This window comes from Saimiri boliviensis, chromosome 13 (genome assembly GCF_048565385.1).
Source record: "Saimiri boliviensis isolate mSaiBol1 chromosome 13, mSaiBol1.pri, whole genome shotgun sequence".
NCBI classification, from domain to species: Eukaryota; Metazoa; Chordata; class Mammalia; order Primates; family Cebidae; genus Saimiri; species Saimiri boliviensis.
The window spans coordinates 73,875,554-73,888,156 of NC_133461.1; the positions used below are offsets into that span (position 1 = coordinate 73,875,554).

Below are 12,603 nucleotides of genomic sequence, written 5' to 3' on the forward strand. Positions count from 1 at the left end.
AGAGCAAGAACAGGCCTTGCTCTGGGCACTGTTCTCACCACCCCGTCTCCCTGCAGACACCTCTGCCAGCCCAGGGTACAGCCAGGGAGGGTCGGTGATCACAGCACATCAGCCCCGGGCTCAGCCCCTCTTGTCTGCAGTTCCCAGTGCTCCTCCCTGGGTGTTCAGCAGCCCGGCCAGGGGCAATGACTATCTTAGCAACCACATCCTCCCCCTGGCAAAAAGATCCCACGCTAACAGTGCTGCAATGAAAATTTACCCCATGACAACTTCTTGTTCTTTCCTCGGGGTCATTTCAGTGGCTTCTTGGGGGCAGATTTTCTCTCACAGTAAATTATTTTTAAAATGGAAATGTCAGACATAGGGAATAAAAAATATTTTAGACTCACAAACAGGTTAAGGAATGCATGTTCTTTTTAGCCACATGCCAAGGATTACTCACCACATCTACGAGCTGGGTTATTTTCAATCCAAAATATACTTTTATGGTGTCATTAGAATGTAATACAGGCCGGACCCATTTTTGATAACCTTGGAACAAATGTCTGAGGAGGGCATCTTCATTTTCGGCGATTGAACTGAACCCTGTAGTGGCTGTAAAAGAATTGTGGGAGACCTGGGTTAGTGGGAGGGGTGTGATGCCTGGATGAGTGTCCCGTGGCATCCCATGGCATCCCGTGGCATCCTGTGGCCCTGGCCTCCTGCACCGTAGGCTGTGTCTGTTTCTAAACAGCCCATTTCCTGAAAGGCAGCTTGGAGTATACAAGGGTCCCACCTCCCTCCAAACACGCACAGCTGAACACAGAATCCACATTTTACACAGAGCTGCACTCTCTCACAAGACTTTTCCTATCACAGGGTCAATACGCGGGCCCCAAAAGCTCCATCTGCAGCCACCCGACCCTCACCTTTGGTGCCATCTGTAATGCCCCTTCTTCGCAGACATTAGCGCTGCCCACAAGCTGTTCTCTGTCCCCGAGGCTTGTTTCCCTCCAGCACCTGCCTTTGGAAGTCTTTTGTCTATTTGTCATGCCTGTCTCCCTCTGGAGCTCCCTCACAACGGGCGCAGTGGCCGTTGTATTTGACCGTGTTTACCTAACACCTAGAACAGTGCCCGGCCGAGAGTGGGTGTTGGTTTCATGTGTGTTAACAGATGTCAGAGTTGGCACGTGGTCACTGAACACCAAGTGTGTGCCCCTCACGGTCCTCTTCGTCTTCTTCCCAAGGAAGTCTTCCCTTACAAAGTCCTTCCTTGGTCAGCAGCCAGGTTGTCACACTCTGCCCAGTGCCTGACTGTGTGAGAGCCTCAGAAACGCCCGGTGTTAAGCTTTAACCTTTCAGTTGGGGAAATGGCTTAGGAATGCAGTCCCAAGAGAAAGTTTTATTTCCTTACACTGCAGTGCTGTCACATGTAAAACAAGGAAGCCCCTCCTTTTTTTTTTTTTTTTTTTTTTTTTTGTTTGAGAAGGAGTCTCCCTCTGTCACCCAGGCTGTAGTCAATGACACATCTTGGCTCACTGCAACCTCCGCTTCCTGGGGTCAAGCGATTCTCCTGCCTCAGCCTCCTAAGAAACTAGGACTACAGGCACGTGCCACCATGCCTGGCTAATTTTTGTATTTTTAGTAGAGATAGGGTTTCACCATATTGGCCACGCTGGTCTCGAACTCCTGACCTCGTGATCCACCCACCTCGGCCTCCCAGAGTGCTGGGATGAGCCGCTGCACCTAGCCGGAAGCCCCCTCCTTTTTTAAAAAAAAAGATGGGGTATCACTGTGTTGCCCAGGCTGGAATGCAGTGGCCATTCACAGGTGCAGTCCTGTTACTGATTAGCAGAGGAGTTTTAACCTGCCCCTCCTTGTATATTCAGCACGAGATTAATGCAACCCATTCTGCACCATGTCCTGACCATAGAAACCCTTTTTCTTCCCACTGAGAGACCCACAGTTTGGGTAATGATCTCATGAGAGACATGCTCCCAGGTTTGCCCAATCAAAATCCTGGGATTCTCATTAGGAGAAAAGCAAAACAGTGCACCTTCCCCTGTGTGCAGGAGGCTTCCGTATATACTTTCCTAAGAGAGGAGCAATTCCAGGTGCCTTGTTCCAGCTCTACAGAGTGGACAGAGGCATGGGGGAGGTGGGCTGTGTGCTCTGAGGGTGCTGGGCCTCATTTCCTTTCACTTAAAATGAGTAATAGGGAGAGATGCAACCTTACATTTGTGCTTATTTTTTTAAAAAAACTGTGGGCCAGGGATCGTGGCTCACACCTGTAATCTCAGCACTTTGGGAGGCTGAGGTGGGAGGATTGTTTGAGCCCAGAATCGGAGAGAAGCCTAGGCAACATAGGGAGACCCTGTCTTTTTTTTTTTTTTTTTGAGATGGAGTCTTGCTCTGTTGCCCAGGCTGGAGTGCAGTGAAGCTATCTTGGCTCACTGCAACCTATGCCTCCCTGGTTCAAGTGATTCTCTTGCCTCAGACTCCCAAGTAGCTGGGATTACAGGCACACACCACCATATCCAGCTAATTTTTGTATTTTTAATAGAGATGGGGGTCTCACTATGTTGGCCAGTATGGTCTTGATCTTTTGACCTTGTGATCCGCCTGCTTCAGCCTCCCAAAGTGCTGGGATTACAGGTGTGAGCCACCGCACCTGGCGACCCTGTCTGACAAAAATTTTAAAAAGTAGCCAGGCTTAGTGGCTGAGTCCTGGAAGTCAACATGGCAGTGAATGGTGATTGCACCACCCAACTCCAGACTGGGTGACAGAGCAAGACCCTGTCTCAAAAAAACTTTTTTTCTTTTCTTTTTTTTTTTTAAGACAGGTTTTCACCATGTTGGTCAGGCTGGTCTTGAACTCCCGACCTCAGGTGATCCGCCCGCGTCAGCCTCCTAAAGTGCTGAGATTACAGCTGAGATTACGGGCGTGAGCCACTACTCCCGACCAAAAAAATTTTTAAGAAAGAAAAATAAACAAAAATGGATCTGTTGATTACTATTAGTACCAAGAGCAGCCCTGGGAGCAGCCAGCTGGGCAGCCGCCAGGGCATCCATCTATAAAGATCTGGGAAACCTTCCTGGAAATGCACAGGGAGAGAATGGAGAGAAAACCCCACAGCCTCTAGGGGGCGAGGTGGGCATTTGCTCAGGGGGACGTTCCTGAAGTCATCCTTGACTCGTCTCTTTTTCTTCCAACACACGTCGGGTCTTAACATCCTTCAGCCTGCATCCCAGTCCTGCTCGTTCCCCACCGTCTCCACCGGGGCCACGCTGAGAACACAGATGCTCTCTCTGGGACTCCTGCACTGCTTCCTAATTGTTTCCACTTTTGACCTTTCCACAGTCCATTCCCCACACAGCAGCTAGAGAGGATGATGTCAGTTTCCTGCTAAGCCCTCCAGATGGTTGCCCATTATACTCAGAAAGAAACATCCGGAGTCCCACCACAGTCTCCCCGGCCCCATGTGGCCCTGACTGTGCACCCCCCACCCTGCTGCCCACGCCCTCCTCCCCAGCCCTCGAGCCAGTCTGCAATTCCCAGAAGAAGCCAGAATGCATCTGCATGGGGAAAGCTCTCTTTTCACCCTTACCCCGAGAGCACACAGCCATCCCTTCACTTGTCCAGTCTTTGCTCAAACACCACTTCCTTGAGAAAGTCATTTCAGGTTACACTGTTTAAAAATTCCTCCCTGTCCATCCTCTCAGGGTACTTTATCTTCCAGTGATATGAACTAATCATATCACATCTGTTTATTATTGTCTGCCCTTCCTAGATGATGCCAGCTCCAGGAAGTCGGGGATTGTCTTCCTCACTGCTGTATTCCTGGCTCCTAGAACGGTGACTGTCACTCAGCAGCTGCTGAGCTAATGGCTGCTGAGTAGACAAACACTCAAGCAACGATGCAGTCAGCTTCATGGCCTTTGTTTTGCTGAGGGGCATCTGAAGAGTTGGGACCAGGGGTGAACTGCTCAAGAGAAGAGGGAAGCCATGAGGACACAGCTGTCCCCTTCCAGTCACCCCCAGGGCAGGCAACCCCCTCCTCTAAAGCAGAAAATATGGTTTGAAAGGCACTTGTCTTCACCTGTTTTGTGCTGCTGTAACAGAACACCACAACCTGGGGAATTTATCATGAACAGAAATCTATTGGCTCATGGCTCTAGAGACGGAGAAGTCCAAGATCGAGTAACTGGCATCTGGTGGGGGGCTTCTTGCTGGATCAGACATGATGGAAGAGCAAAAAGGGGTGAGAGAGACGAGGTGGCCAACCCCTTCCGTGATAATGGCATGAATCCATTCACGAGGGTGGTGCTCCCGTGACCCAAACACCTGCGATTAGGCTCCCCCTCCCGACACTACGGTGTTGTGGGTCCAACTTCCAGCACACGAACTTTGGGGAACACATTCAAACTGCAGCAGCACTGTGGCAGATACTGCAGTTCCCTGCCCAACAGCCATTTCCCCCTTTTCCTTGGCAACAGATGCTAAATTTATTCAGGGTTGCCTGGTGCCAGCTCACGAAGCTCAGTCCGGGCTCCCTTGCAGCTGGGAATGGCCTATGAAACATGTAGCCATTTAAGTGCAATTAGAAGCTATTGGGATTTGGTGTTTACAGGAAAGGTTGTTAAAAAGGATGGACTTGATCTCACATGTCGGGCTCCTTCTTTTTGCCTGGAACTGGAGAGTTGGCCACTCACGTGTCTTGCAAACTTGCTGAAAGCTACACACGTAGGAGGGCAGAATGGAAAGACACACAGAACCTGGGTTTCTGATAGCCCTGTACTATCGGCCTCCAAATTTCTTGGTATGTGAGAAAAGCGGTCTCCTATTTGGTTAAGCCACTGTAGCCACTGACAGAGATCTGAAGCCAGCCCTGACGGCTGCTTGCATCACCTGACTAGCTGCTGAGATGCTGGAGTGCTGCAGTTCCTGCCGGGTCCCTGAGTCCCGGCTCAGCCAAATTAGCACAAATTACTGAAGACACCGTCTCACAATGCATGAAGGCACTCCAGGAAGGCAGAGGACAACTGAATGATGCCTGAACCAACACACCTGCATGTGTGTGCACACACACACACACACACACACACACACACACCCCTATTAGCTCAGACAATGCTGAGCTGAGGAGTTTTGGACACATAAGAGAGGGTTCCCAAAGAAGAGTGGGGACTGTGACCACGAACTTCCTTTCCCAACAGGAAAATTGTCCAGTCATTCTGAAAGGAGGTGGAGTTGCACGTTGAAAGGGAAAATCTAAAATTCTGAAGTGACATGCTTAGCATTTGCACTTTGGCAGCTGTACCCTCTGCGAAAATTCGGGAATCCTGCTCTTCACCAAGATCCAGAGGCAGTGAGAAGCTGTGCTCTTTCAGGCACAGCATATATCTCCGCCTGTGTTACCACTGTCAGAAGATGCACCTTCCGTCTGAGTTAACAAAAAACATGAACTGTACTGGCTGGTAGGGACTGAATGTTTACATCCCTCGAAAATCAAATGTTGACACCCTAACCCCCAGTGTGACTGTATTTAAAGACAAAGCCTCTGAGGAGGAGGCACAGAGGACAAACCATGTGAGGACACAGCAAGAAGGCAGCTGTCTGTAAGCCAGGCAGAGAGCCCTCACCAGAAACTGACTTTCCAGCACTTGATCACAGAATTCCAGCCTCCAGAACTATCTGTTGTTAAACCTCAGTCTATGGTATCTTGTGATGGCAACCTGACTAATGCAGATCTGTTCTGACCAAAACAGAATTTATCCCCCTACCAAAAAAAGCCAAAGATTAAATGCTTTCTGCCTAATAGTTTCAAATTTCCAGAACCTTTCCAAAATAGAAGCTGAAGTCACTGGCATTACTGGAGCAGACTTAGAGGACAGGCTGGGAGTGTTCCTGGTTTGTCCTTCTTGTGAAACAGAACATTACGAGAAAGGCCAAATGCTTCTCACAGATGATCCTTTGAGACCAAGGCCTCCATAAATATTTGATGATGTTTGATGAATGAACAAATGAACGCATGAACAAAAGGCCATAACGGGGCTTTCTGTGACCCAGGGGAATGAGGCAGAGCCAGCCTGGCTCACTGCTCCCGAGGATGTAAAATCACAGATGCACTCAAGGTTTCCAGGACAAGTGGTCTTTGAATTAAGAAATAAATGGATTCCTGGAAAGTTGTGCGTAGACCAAATTTTTGCAAATTGACTTATATTTTAAATGAATCACAATATTCTAAAATCCATCTCAGTAATCCACTGAGAAATCAAGAATTTTTTCTTGGAAGATGAGTGCCCCTGCATTGTGGATGCTTTTTGTTGTTTTTTGAGACGGAATCTTGCTCTGTCACCCCGGCTGGCGTGCAGTGCCATGATCTCGGCTCACGGCAACCTTTGCCTCCCAGGTTCAAGAGATTCTTGTGCCTCAGCTTCCCTAGTAGCTGGGATTACAGGTGTGCACCACCATGCCCAGCTAATTTTTGTATTTTTGGTAGAGAAGGGGTTTCACTATGCTGTTTGGGCTGGTTTCGAATCCTGATCTCAAGTGATCAGCCTGATTTGGTCTTCCAAAGTGCTGGGATTTCAGGCGTGAGCCACCGCGCCTGGCTATGGCTGTATCTGTTAGAGAAGGTTGGACCCAATTTCAGCCTCGATGAAGGAGGAAGGAAAAAGTGAACTGATAATAAAGCTGAGACAATAAAGCCAAGAAGGGCCTCCAGGACCATCCCAGTCCCTTGTTTTACAGGTGAAGATACTGAGGCATTGAGAGGAGCCTTGCCCAGGGGTCGCCCAGCTATTGGTGGCCTGTGTGGTCTTCTGGTGGCCAGGCCAGCCATCTTCCCTTATTCCAAAAATTCAATTCCATATACATATATTTGCTGTTATTGCTATTTTTGATGATTTGCTGTTAGCATTGTATTTTCCAGAATGCTTTACTATTATTTAAAGCAATCTACTATCTGGAAGAATGATATTCTAAAACCACATCACAAACAGCATTTGTTTGGCTGTAGGGAGACTCTGCCTTGGTGACACGTTGTGTCATGCACTCGAGACTCCTGCTATTGTCAGCGCCAGGCACAGGGGCTTTTGCCCGAGGCCTCCCCGGTGGGCACTGCTGTGGTGGTGCTCCCTGGAGGAGGACGTCCCATGCTCCACAGTGAGGGCACATTCGTGCCTCACATGTGGCTCTGTGTACCTCACATTTCTTTGCTTTGAGTCCCTCTCCCCTCAGACCCAAACACACATACTTAGTCTAACAGTGTGGCTTCAGAGAGTGTTCACTGCCTGTTAAGCTTTCCACCACCTCTGTTGGTAAAAAAGGAGTTTTGCTGCTCCTCTAAATCCCTGTTCTTCCTTTTTCTCTCCTGCTCCTCCTTGCTTAATCTTTTTTTAAAGACAGAGTCTCGCTGTATTGCCCAGGCTGGAGTACAGTGGCACGATCTCAGCTCACTGCAACCATCGCCTTCTGGGTTCAAGAGATTTTACTGCCTCAGCCTCCTGAGTAGCGGGGATTACAAGAGCCCACCATCACACCTGGCTAATTTTTTGTATTTTTTAGTAGAGACAGCATTTCACCATGTTGGCCAGACTGGTCTCGAACTCCTGACTTCAGGTGATCTGCCTGACTCAGCCTCCCAAAGTGCTGGGATTAGAGGCATAAGCCACCCACCTTGCCCGGCCTCCTTGCTTAATCTTTGTTTAATTTTTTTTTTTTTTTTGTCAAAATATTTCCTCTGGGGCTGGGTGTGGTTGTTCACACGTATAAATCCCAGTTACTTGGAGGCTGAGGCAGAAGGATTGCTTGAGGCCAGGAGTTTGAGACCACCCTGGGTGGTGCAGTGAGGCTATGATAAGTAAATAAATAAATGCTTGTTTTTATTTTACATAAATATATATTTTTCCTTTGGGGCCAGACAGACAACTTCATGGGCAGAGGAAGGAAGATGGAGAGCCAGAGAGCTCCAGAGAACAAGTGCGAAAGCTTCAGTTCGGAGGTGGGGACAAGGATGGAGCACGCTCCGCCTGATGCTGGTCATCTCTTGTGCACTGAGCTCAGGCTGGGACAGGCTCCGGGAGAGCGTCCTGCTCTTGGCTTAGAAGGCCGACTGCCTTGCCAAAGTCATCACTCATTAGGACAAGAATCCAACAAATATTTATTTAACATTTAGAGGCACTGGACTCAGATTTAGAGACCATGGGTTCTTGTTTTGATTCCAAGCATTTAACATCCAAGCATTCCAAGCATCCCTCGGGTGATGGCCAAGGCCTCTAGCAGCTCACACCTCCTGGGCTTTCAGGGTCTTTGTGTCCATGAAACATCCACAAAATGTGGCCTATTAATGCCAGATATTTACTGTTTTCAAGGTACAAAAGACAGCTGAAGTTTAAGATGTGCCTGTGACTGGGGAGCAGCCCTTCGCTCGCAGCTGCTCTTTATCTCAACAGAGCGGGCAGTCAGGTAAAAGTAATACAGCTACCAGCGGACTGGAGAGACTCACCCCTGTGAGGGGGTAGGGCTCTCTCGGCCCAACTGAATGAAATCATAAAAGATGTTGATGAGGTGCCTAGTAACAGCTCAAGACAAATTTTCCTTTGGAACTGAAGACTTGACCTTCTGGTGTCTTTATTCTTTTTCTTTTTTTTTTTTCTTTTCTTTTTTTGACGGAGTCTTGCTCTGCTGCCCAAGCTGGAGTGCAGTGGCATCATCATAGCTCACTGCAGCCTTGACCTCCTGGGCTCATGTGATCCTCCTGCCTCAGCCTCCCGAGTATCTGGAACAGGTACACGCCACCAAGCCTGGCTAATTTTTAAGTATTTTTTTAGAGACAGACATCTCTCACTATGTTGCCCGGGCTGGTCTTGAGCTCCGGGACTCAAGTGATCCTCCTCTGGGCTCCCAAAGTGTTAGATTACAGACGTGAACCATTGCACTCAGCCAAACCTTGGTCTGTTTATTCTTGATTTTATTTCCTTTCCTCAGTCTCTCAGATGCCCCTGCTCTCTTCCTACTTCCATATCCACATCCACTTTTAGCAAACTTTGACAAACTCACACTGAGGTATACATAACTGATAAGACTTAATAGATAAAACTTTTCTCTCTCACAGATCTACACTAAATCCAATCACCTGTGATAAATCATACATCTGAGTATTTCTAGCTCCATCAGCATCTGAGGATATTCATAATTTTATGAACAGGATTTCATAAAAATCTTCAGGATCATTCATGGTTTTACTGATAATGCCATTTTTTTTAATCCTCAGCCAGGACAGAAAAGAAATAATGGAAGAAATCCAAATCTTAGCAAAGATGATTGGGAAATGTGAATGTTTTTGTTTGGATGCCTTTTGGTATATTTTGGTATTTTTGTTTTTCCTTCCACTATTGCCACCTTGTCCAAAAAAAAAAAAAAAAAAAAAAAAAAAGGCATTCCGCAAATATGGCAGCCTCTTCTGTCAACCCACAGGGTTAGCCTTGATGGTGAAGTCAAAGGATGGCTATTTAATGGATTCTTGCTAGCATGAGAACTTTTTTTTTTGAGATGGAATTTCGCTCTTGTTGCCCAAGCTGGAGTGTAATGGCATGATCTTGGCTCACTGCAACCTCTGCCTTCTGAGTTCATGCAATTCTCCTGCCTCTGCCTCTCAAATAGCTGTGATTATAGGTGCACGCCACCACTCCTGGCTAATTTTTTGTATTTTTAGTAGAGACAGGTTTCACAAAGTTGGCCAGGCTGGTCTTGAACTCCTGACCTGAGGTGATCCACCTGCCTGGGCCTCCCAAAGTGCTGGGATTATAGGCATGAGCCACCATGCCCAGTGGAGAATTTATTAGAATAGCTTTGTGTTAATTTCTGGCTGGGCTTGGTGGCTCATGCCTGTAATCCCAGCACTTTGGGAGACCGAGGAGGGGGTGGATCATGAGGTCAGGAGTTCGAGACCAGCCTGACCAACATGGAGAAACCCTGTTTCTACTAAAAATACAAAAATTAGCCAGGAGTGGTGGCGTGCACCTATAATCACAGCTATTTGGGAGGCAGAGGCAGGAGAATTGCATGAACTCAGAAGGCAGAGGTTGCAGTGAGCCGAGATCATGCCACTGCACTCCAGCCTGGGTGGCAGAGCACACTTTATCTCAAAAAAAAAAAAAAAGATTTCCTCTTGCATTTCTACACACTGGATCCATTCCTAGTATACAGTAGATGTTTAATAAATATTTATTGAATGAATAAACACATGATGCCTTACCATATCATCATGTTGTAAGAGACATGGGAAGATAAATGGGATACTCCCCCTGCTTTTTGAGAGCAGACACCACACACAAAACATGAAATAGCAATATGAGAGACATCCCATGGCCACACCCGAGGATCATTACGCCAAAGCCAGAAATATAAAAATCAAGGGATTGCCTCTTGTAATTTGAAAAAAGTGGTTTTGTATAACAAAAGGAAACTATTTTCTTAGTACAGTTAAAAAAGGTAAGGAAATGTGGGACAGATTTTAAAACATGAGCAGATGCTGATGAATCTAGAAATACTCACAGAGGTAAGATTTATCGCAGGTTATTAGATTTATTATAGATCTGTGAGAGATCACACAACCTTCCCAAACACTTGCAGCCCACACAATGGAGACCAATGTCAGGTGCCAAGCAATTCCAGGTTTCTTATGTAATCACGATTGTACATACAGGACGAGGCTTAGCTGAACCAAGAGCGTGTATGCTAAACACCCTCGCTAACCATTGAGTGAAATCGTTCCCTGGGAAAAGAGTGGTAAGAATCCATTATTTTATAGTAAATAGAATAATAAAGACAGGAAAACATCAGACACACACACATTAATTGTAAGCTCAAATGCACAGAAGTTTTTTCTTATTTTTGTGATTGGCAAACTGCATTTAAGACTTTGAAAAGTCAACAGTTCATGATATTTGAAAATGAGTTTGAGGCTTTCTGCATTTAGAAATTCCTCTGTTTGACTTTGAGTCCCTCGTCTGAGAAAAGGTCATTTCTGGCAATAGGATAACGTTCAGGTGCCTCGCCGCCCTGGGACCTCGAAATGCAGAATTTATTTCTGAATTTGGACTAATCTCCCTCAGTGCCTCCAGTTCTCCATTTGGAAATTACAATAATCAAACGTGGCAAAAATACTACTGAGAAGTTAATACGAATTGCTAGTGGACCAACACTTTTCTCACCATCTGGCTGTGATTTCAGATGGTTTCTGATTCAATGGGGAAAACTTTCTGTTCTCAAGTTACATAGAAGATGAAATGATTCCCAAACCCAGGAAATTGGCTGGTGCGAATGACCAGTCCCCAAAGCCTTTCAGAACTTTCTCCCTCTTTCCTTTTCTCTTTTTGTTCTCTCTCTGTGTCTGTCTTTCACTCTTTCCTTTGATTTGTCCTTTATCCCTATCAAACATTCCTCTATATTCAGTTGTTAATAGTCATATAAAACACATACATATTCATAGACATTTGATACACTCGTGTCTAACTGTGATATACAAATATACTAAATCTATCTACATACACAAATTTATAAAATATTTTTATAGGTCTACAGGGCATATTGGACAAAATTAAATATCTAAACAGTACAGAAATTATTAGTAAATATGATAGAAAAATGTTGATATAGTATATTTTTGTGCCAAATATTTGAACAATTCTCTGAATAATGCTCAGTGGATTCAGCAACATTTTTCCTGCTTTTGTTTCTTCTTACCAAGCTCATAGTGATTCAGAAGGAGAAACGTAGCAAATGACAAAAACATAAACATTATGAAATTCATAGATATGATTTCTTCAGCAAAAAACCCCCACATCTCACAGAATTGCTCATTTGGGCCATATTTAAAGGGTTCTCCTAAATATATCCTGTGCATTACATGTTGTAATTCTAACATTATCAACACCACAGTCTTGCCTCCTCTGCTAAAAATAATTCTGCGATTGTAGTTTTAATTCAGTGTGACTTGGGCTTACCTGAGGAAGGGATGCCAAGGACGATGAGAACCAGCATAAAATCTGTGAGCATCATGATGTCAGTTTCAGAAAGACAAGTTCTTCCTTTTTAACAACAGAGCATTTCCATTGGAAAAAAGGGGGTTTTGAAAAGAAAATACAGGGGTTCCAAATCCAAAGTGGAACCCAAGAGGACAGCAACTCCTGGAGTGGAATAAAACAGTCTCAACCCCTCTCGCCGAGTGTGCTGCTCCTCAAAGTGCACTTCATTGATTTGCAGTCAGCTGTCAGATCGTGTAAGTCTAAAACATATCTCTGGGTCCTAACTCCTGACTTATTAATTTGCTCCCTTGCAAGAAATGCAGGGCACTGGAGGAAGGATGAAGCTAGACAACTTCTGAATGTTCTGCACTGTTTTTCTTACAGTTGGAGATCTGCATACAGGAGAAGCGCACTTTACCACGTCCATCCTGGAAGTTAGTGAAAAGTTTCTCATTCCCATTATTTCTCTATTTTCTTTTCTTTTCTTCTTCTTCTTCTTCTTTTTTTTTTTTTCTGAAACAAAATCTTACTCTGTTACCCAGGCTGGAGTGCAGTGGCACATTCTCGGCTCGCTACAACCTCCACCTCCCA

At 45.9% G+C, this 12,603-nt stretch overlaps 1 protein-coding gene across 1 annotated transcript in view; it reads right to left on the reverse strand.

The window, feature by feature from the left end:
• The window catches only part of CHRNB3 (cholinergic receptor nicotinic beta 3 subunit), a 36,557-nt gene extending 24,335 nt beyond the window's left edge, over positions 1-12,222 (reverse strand). The window contains exons 1-2 of the mRNA XM_003942379.4: positions 11,992-12,222; positions 443-594 (exon numbers count right to left, since the gene is read on the reverse strand). Coding sequence (XP_003942428.1) covers positions 443-594; positions 11,992-12,046 — 207 coding nt within the window. The 5' untranslated portion in view covers positions 12,047-12,222. The remainder of the gene's footprint in view (positions 1-442; positions 595-11,991) is intronic.
• Between the last annotated feature and the right edge of the window lie 381 nt (positions 12,223-12,603).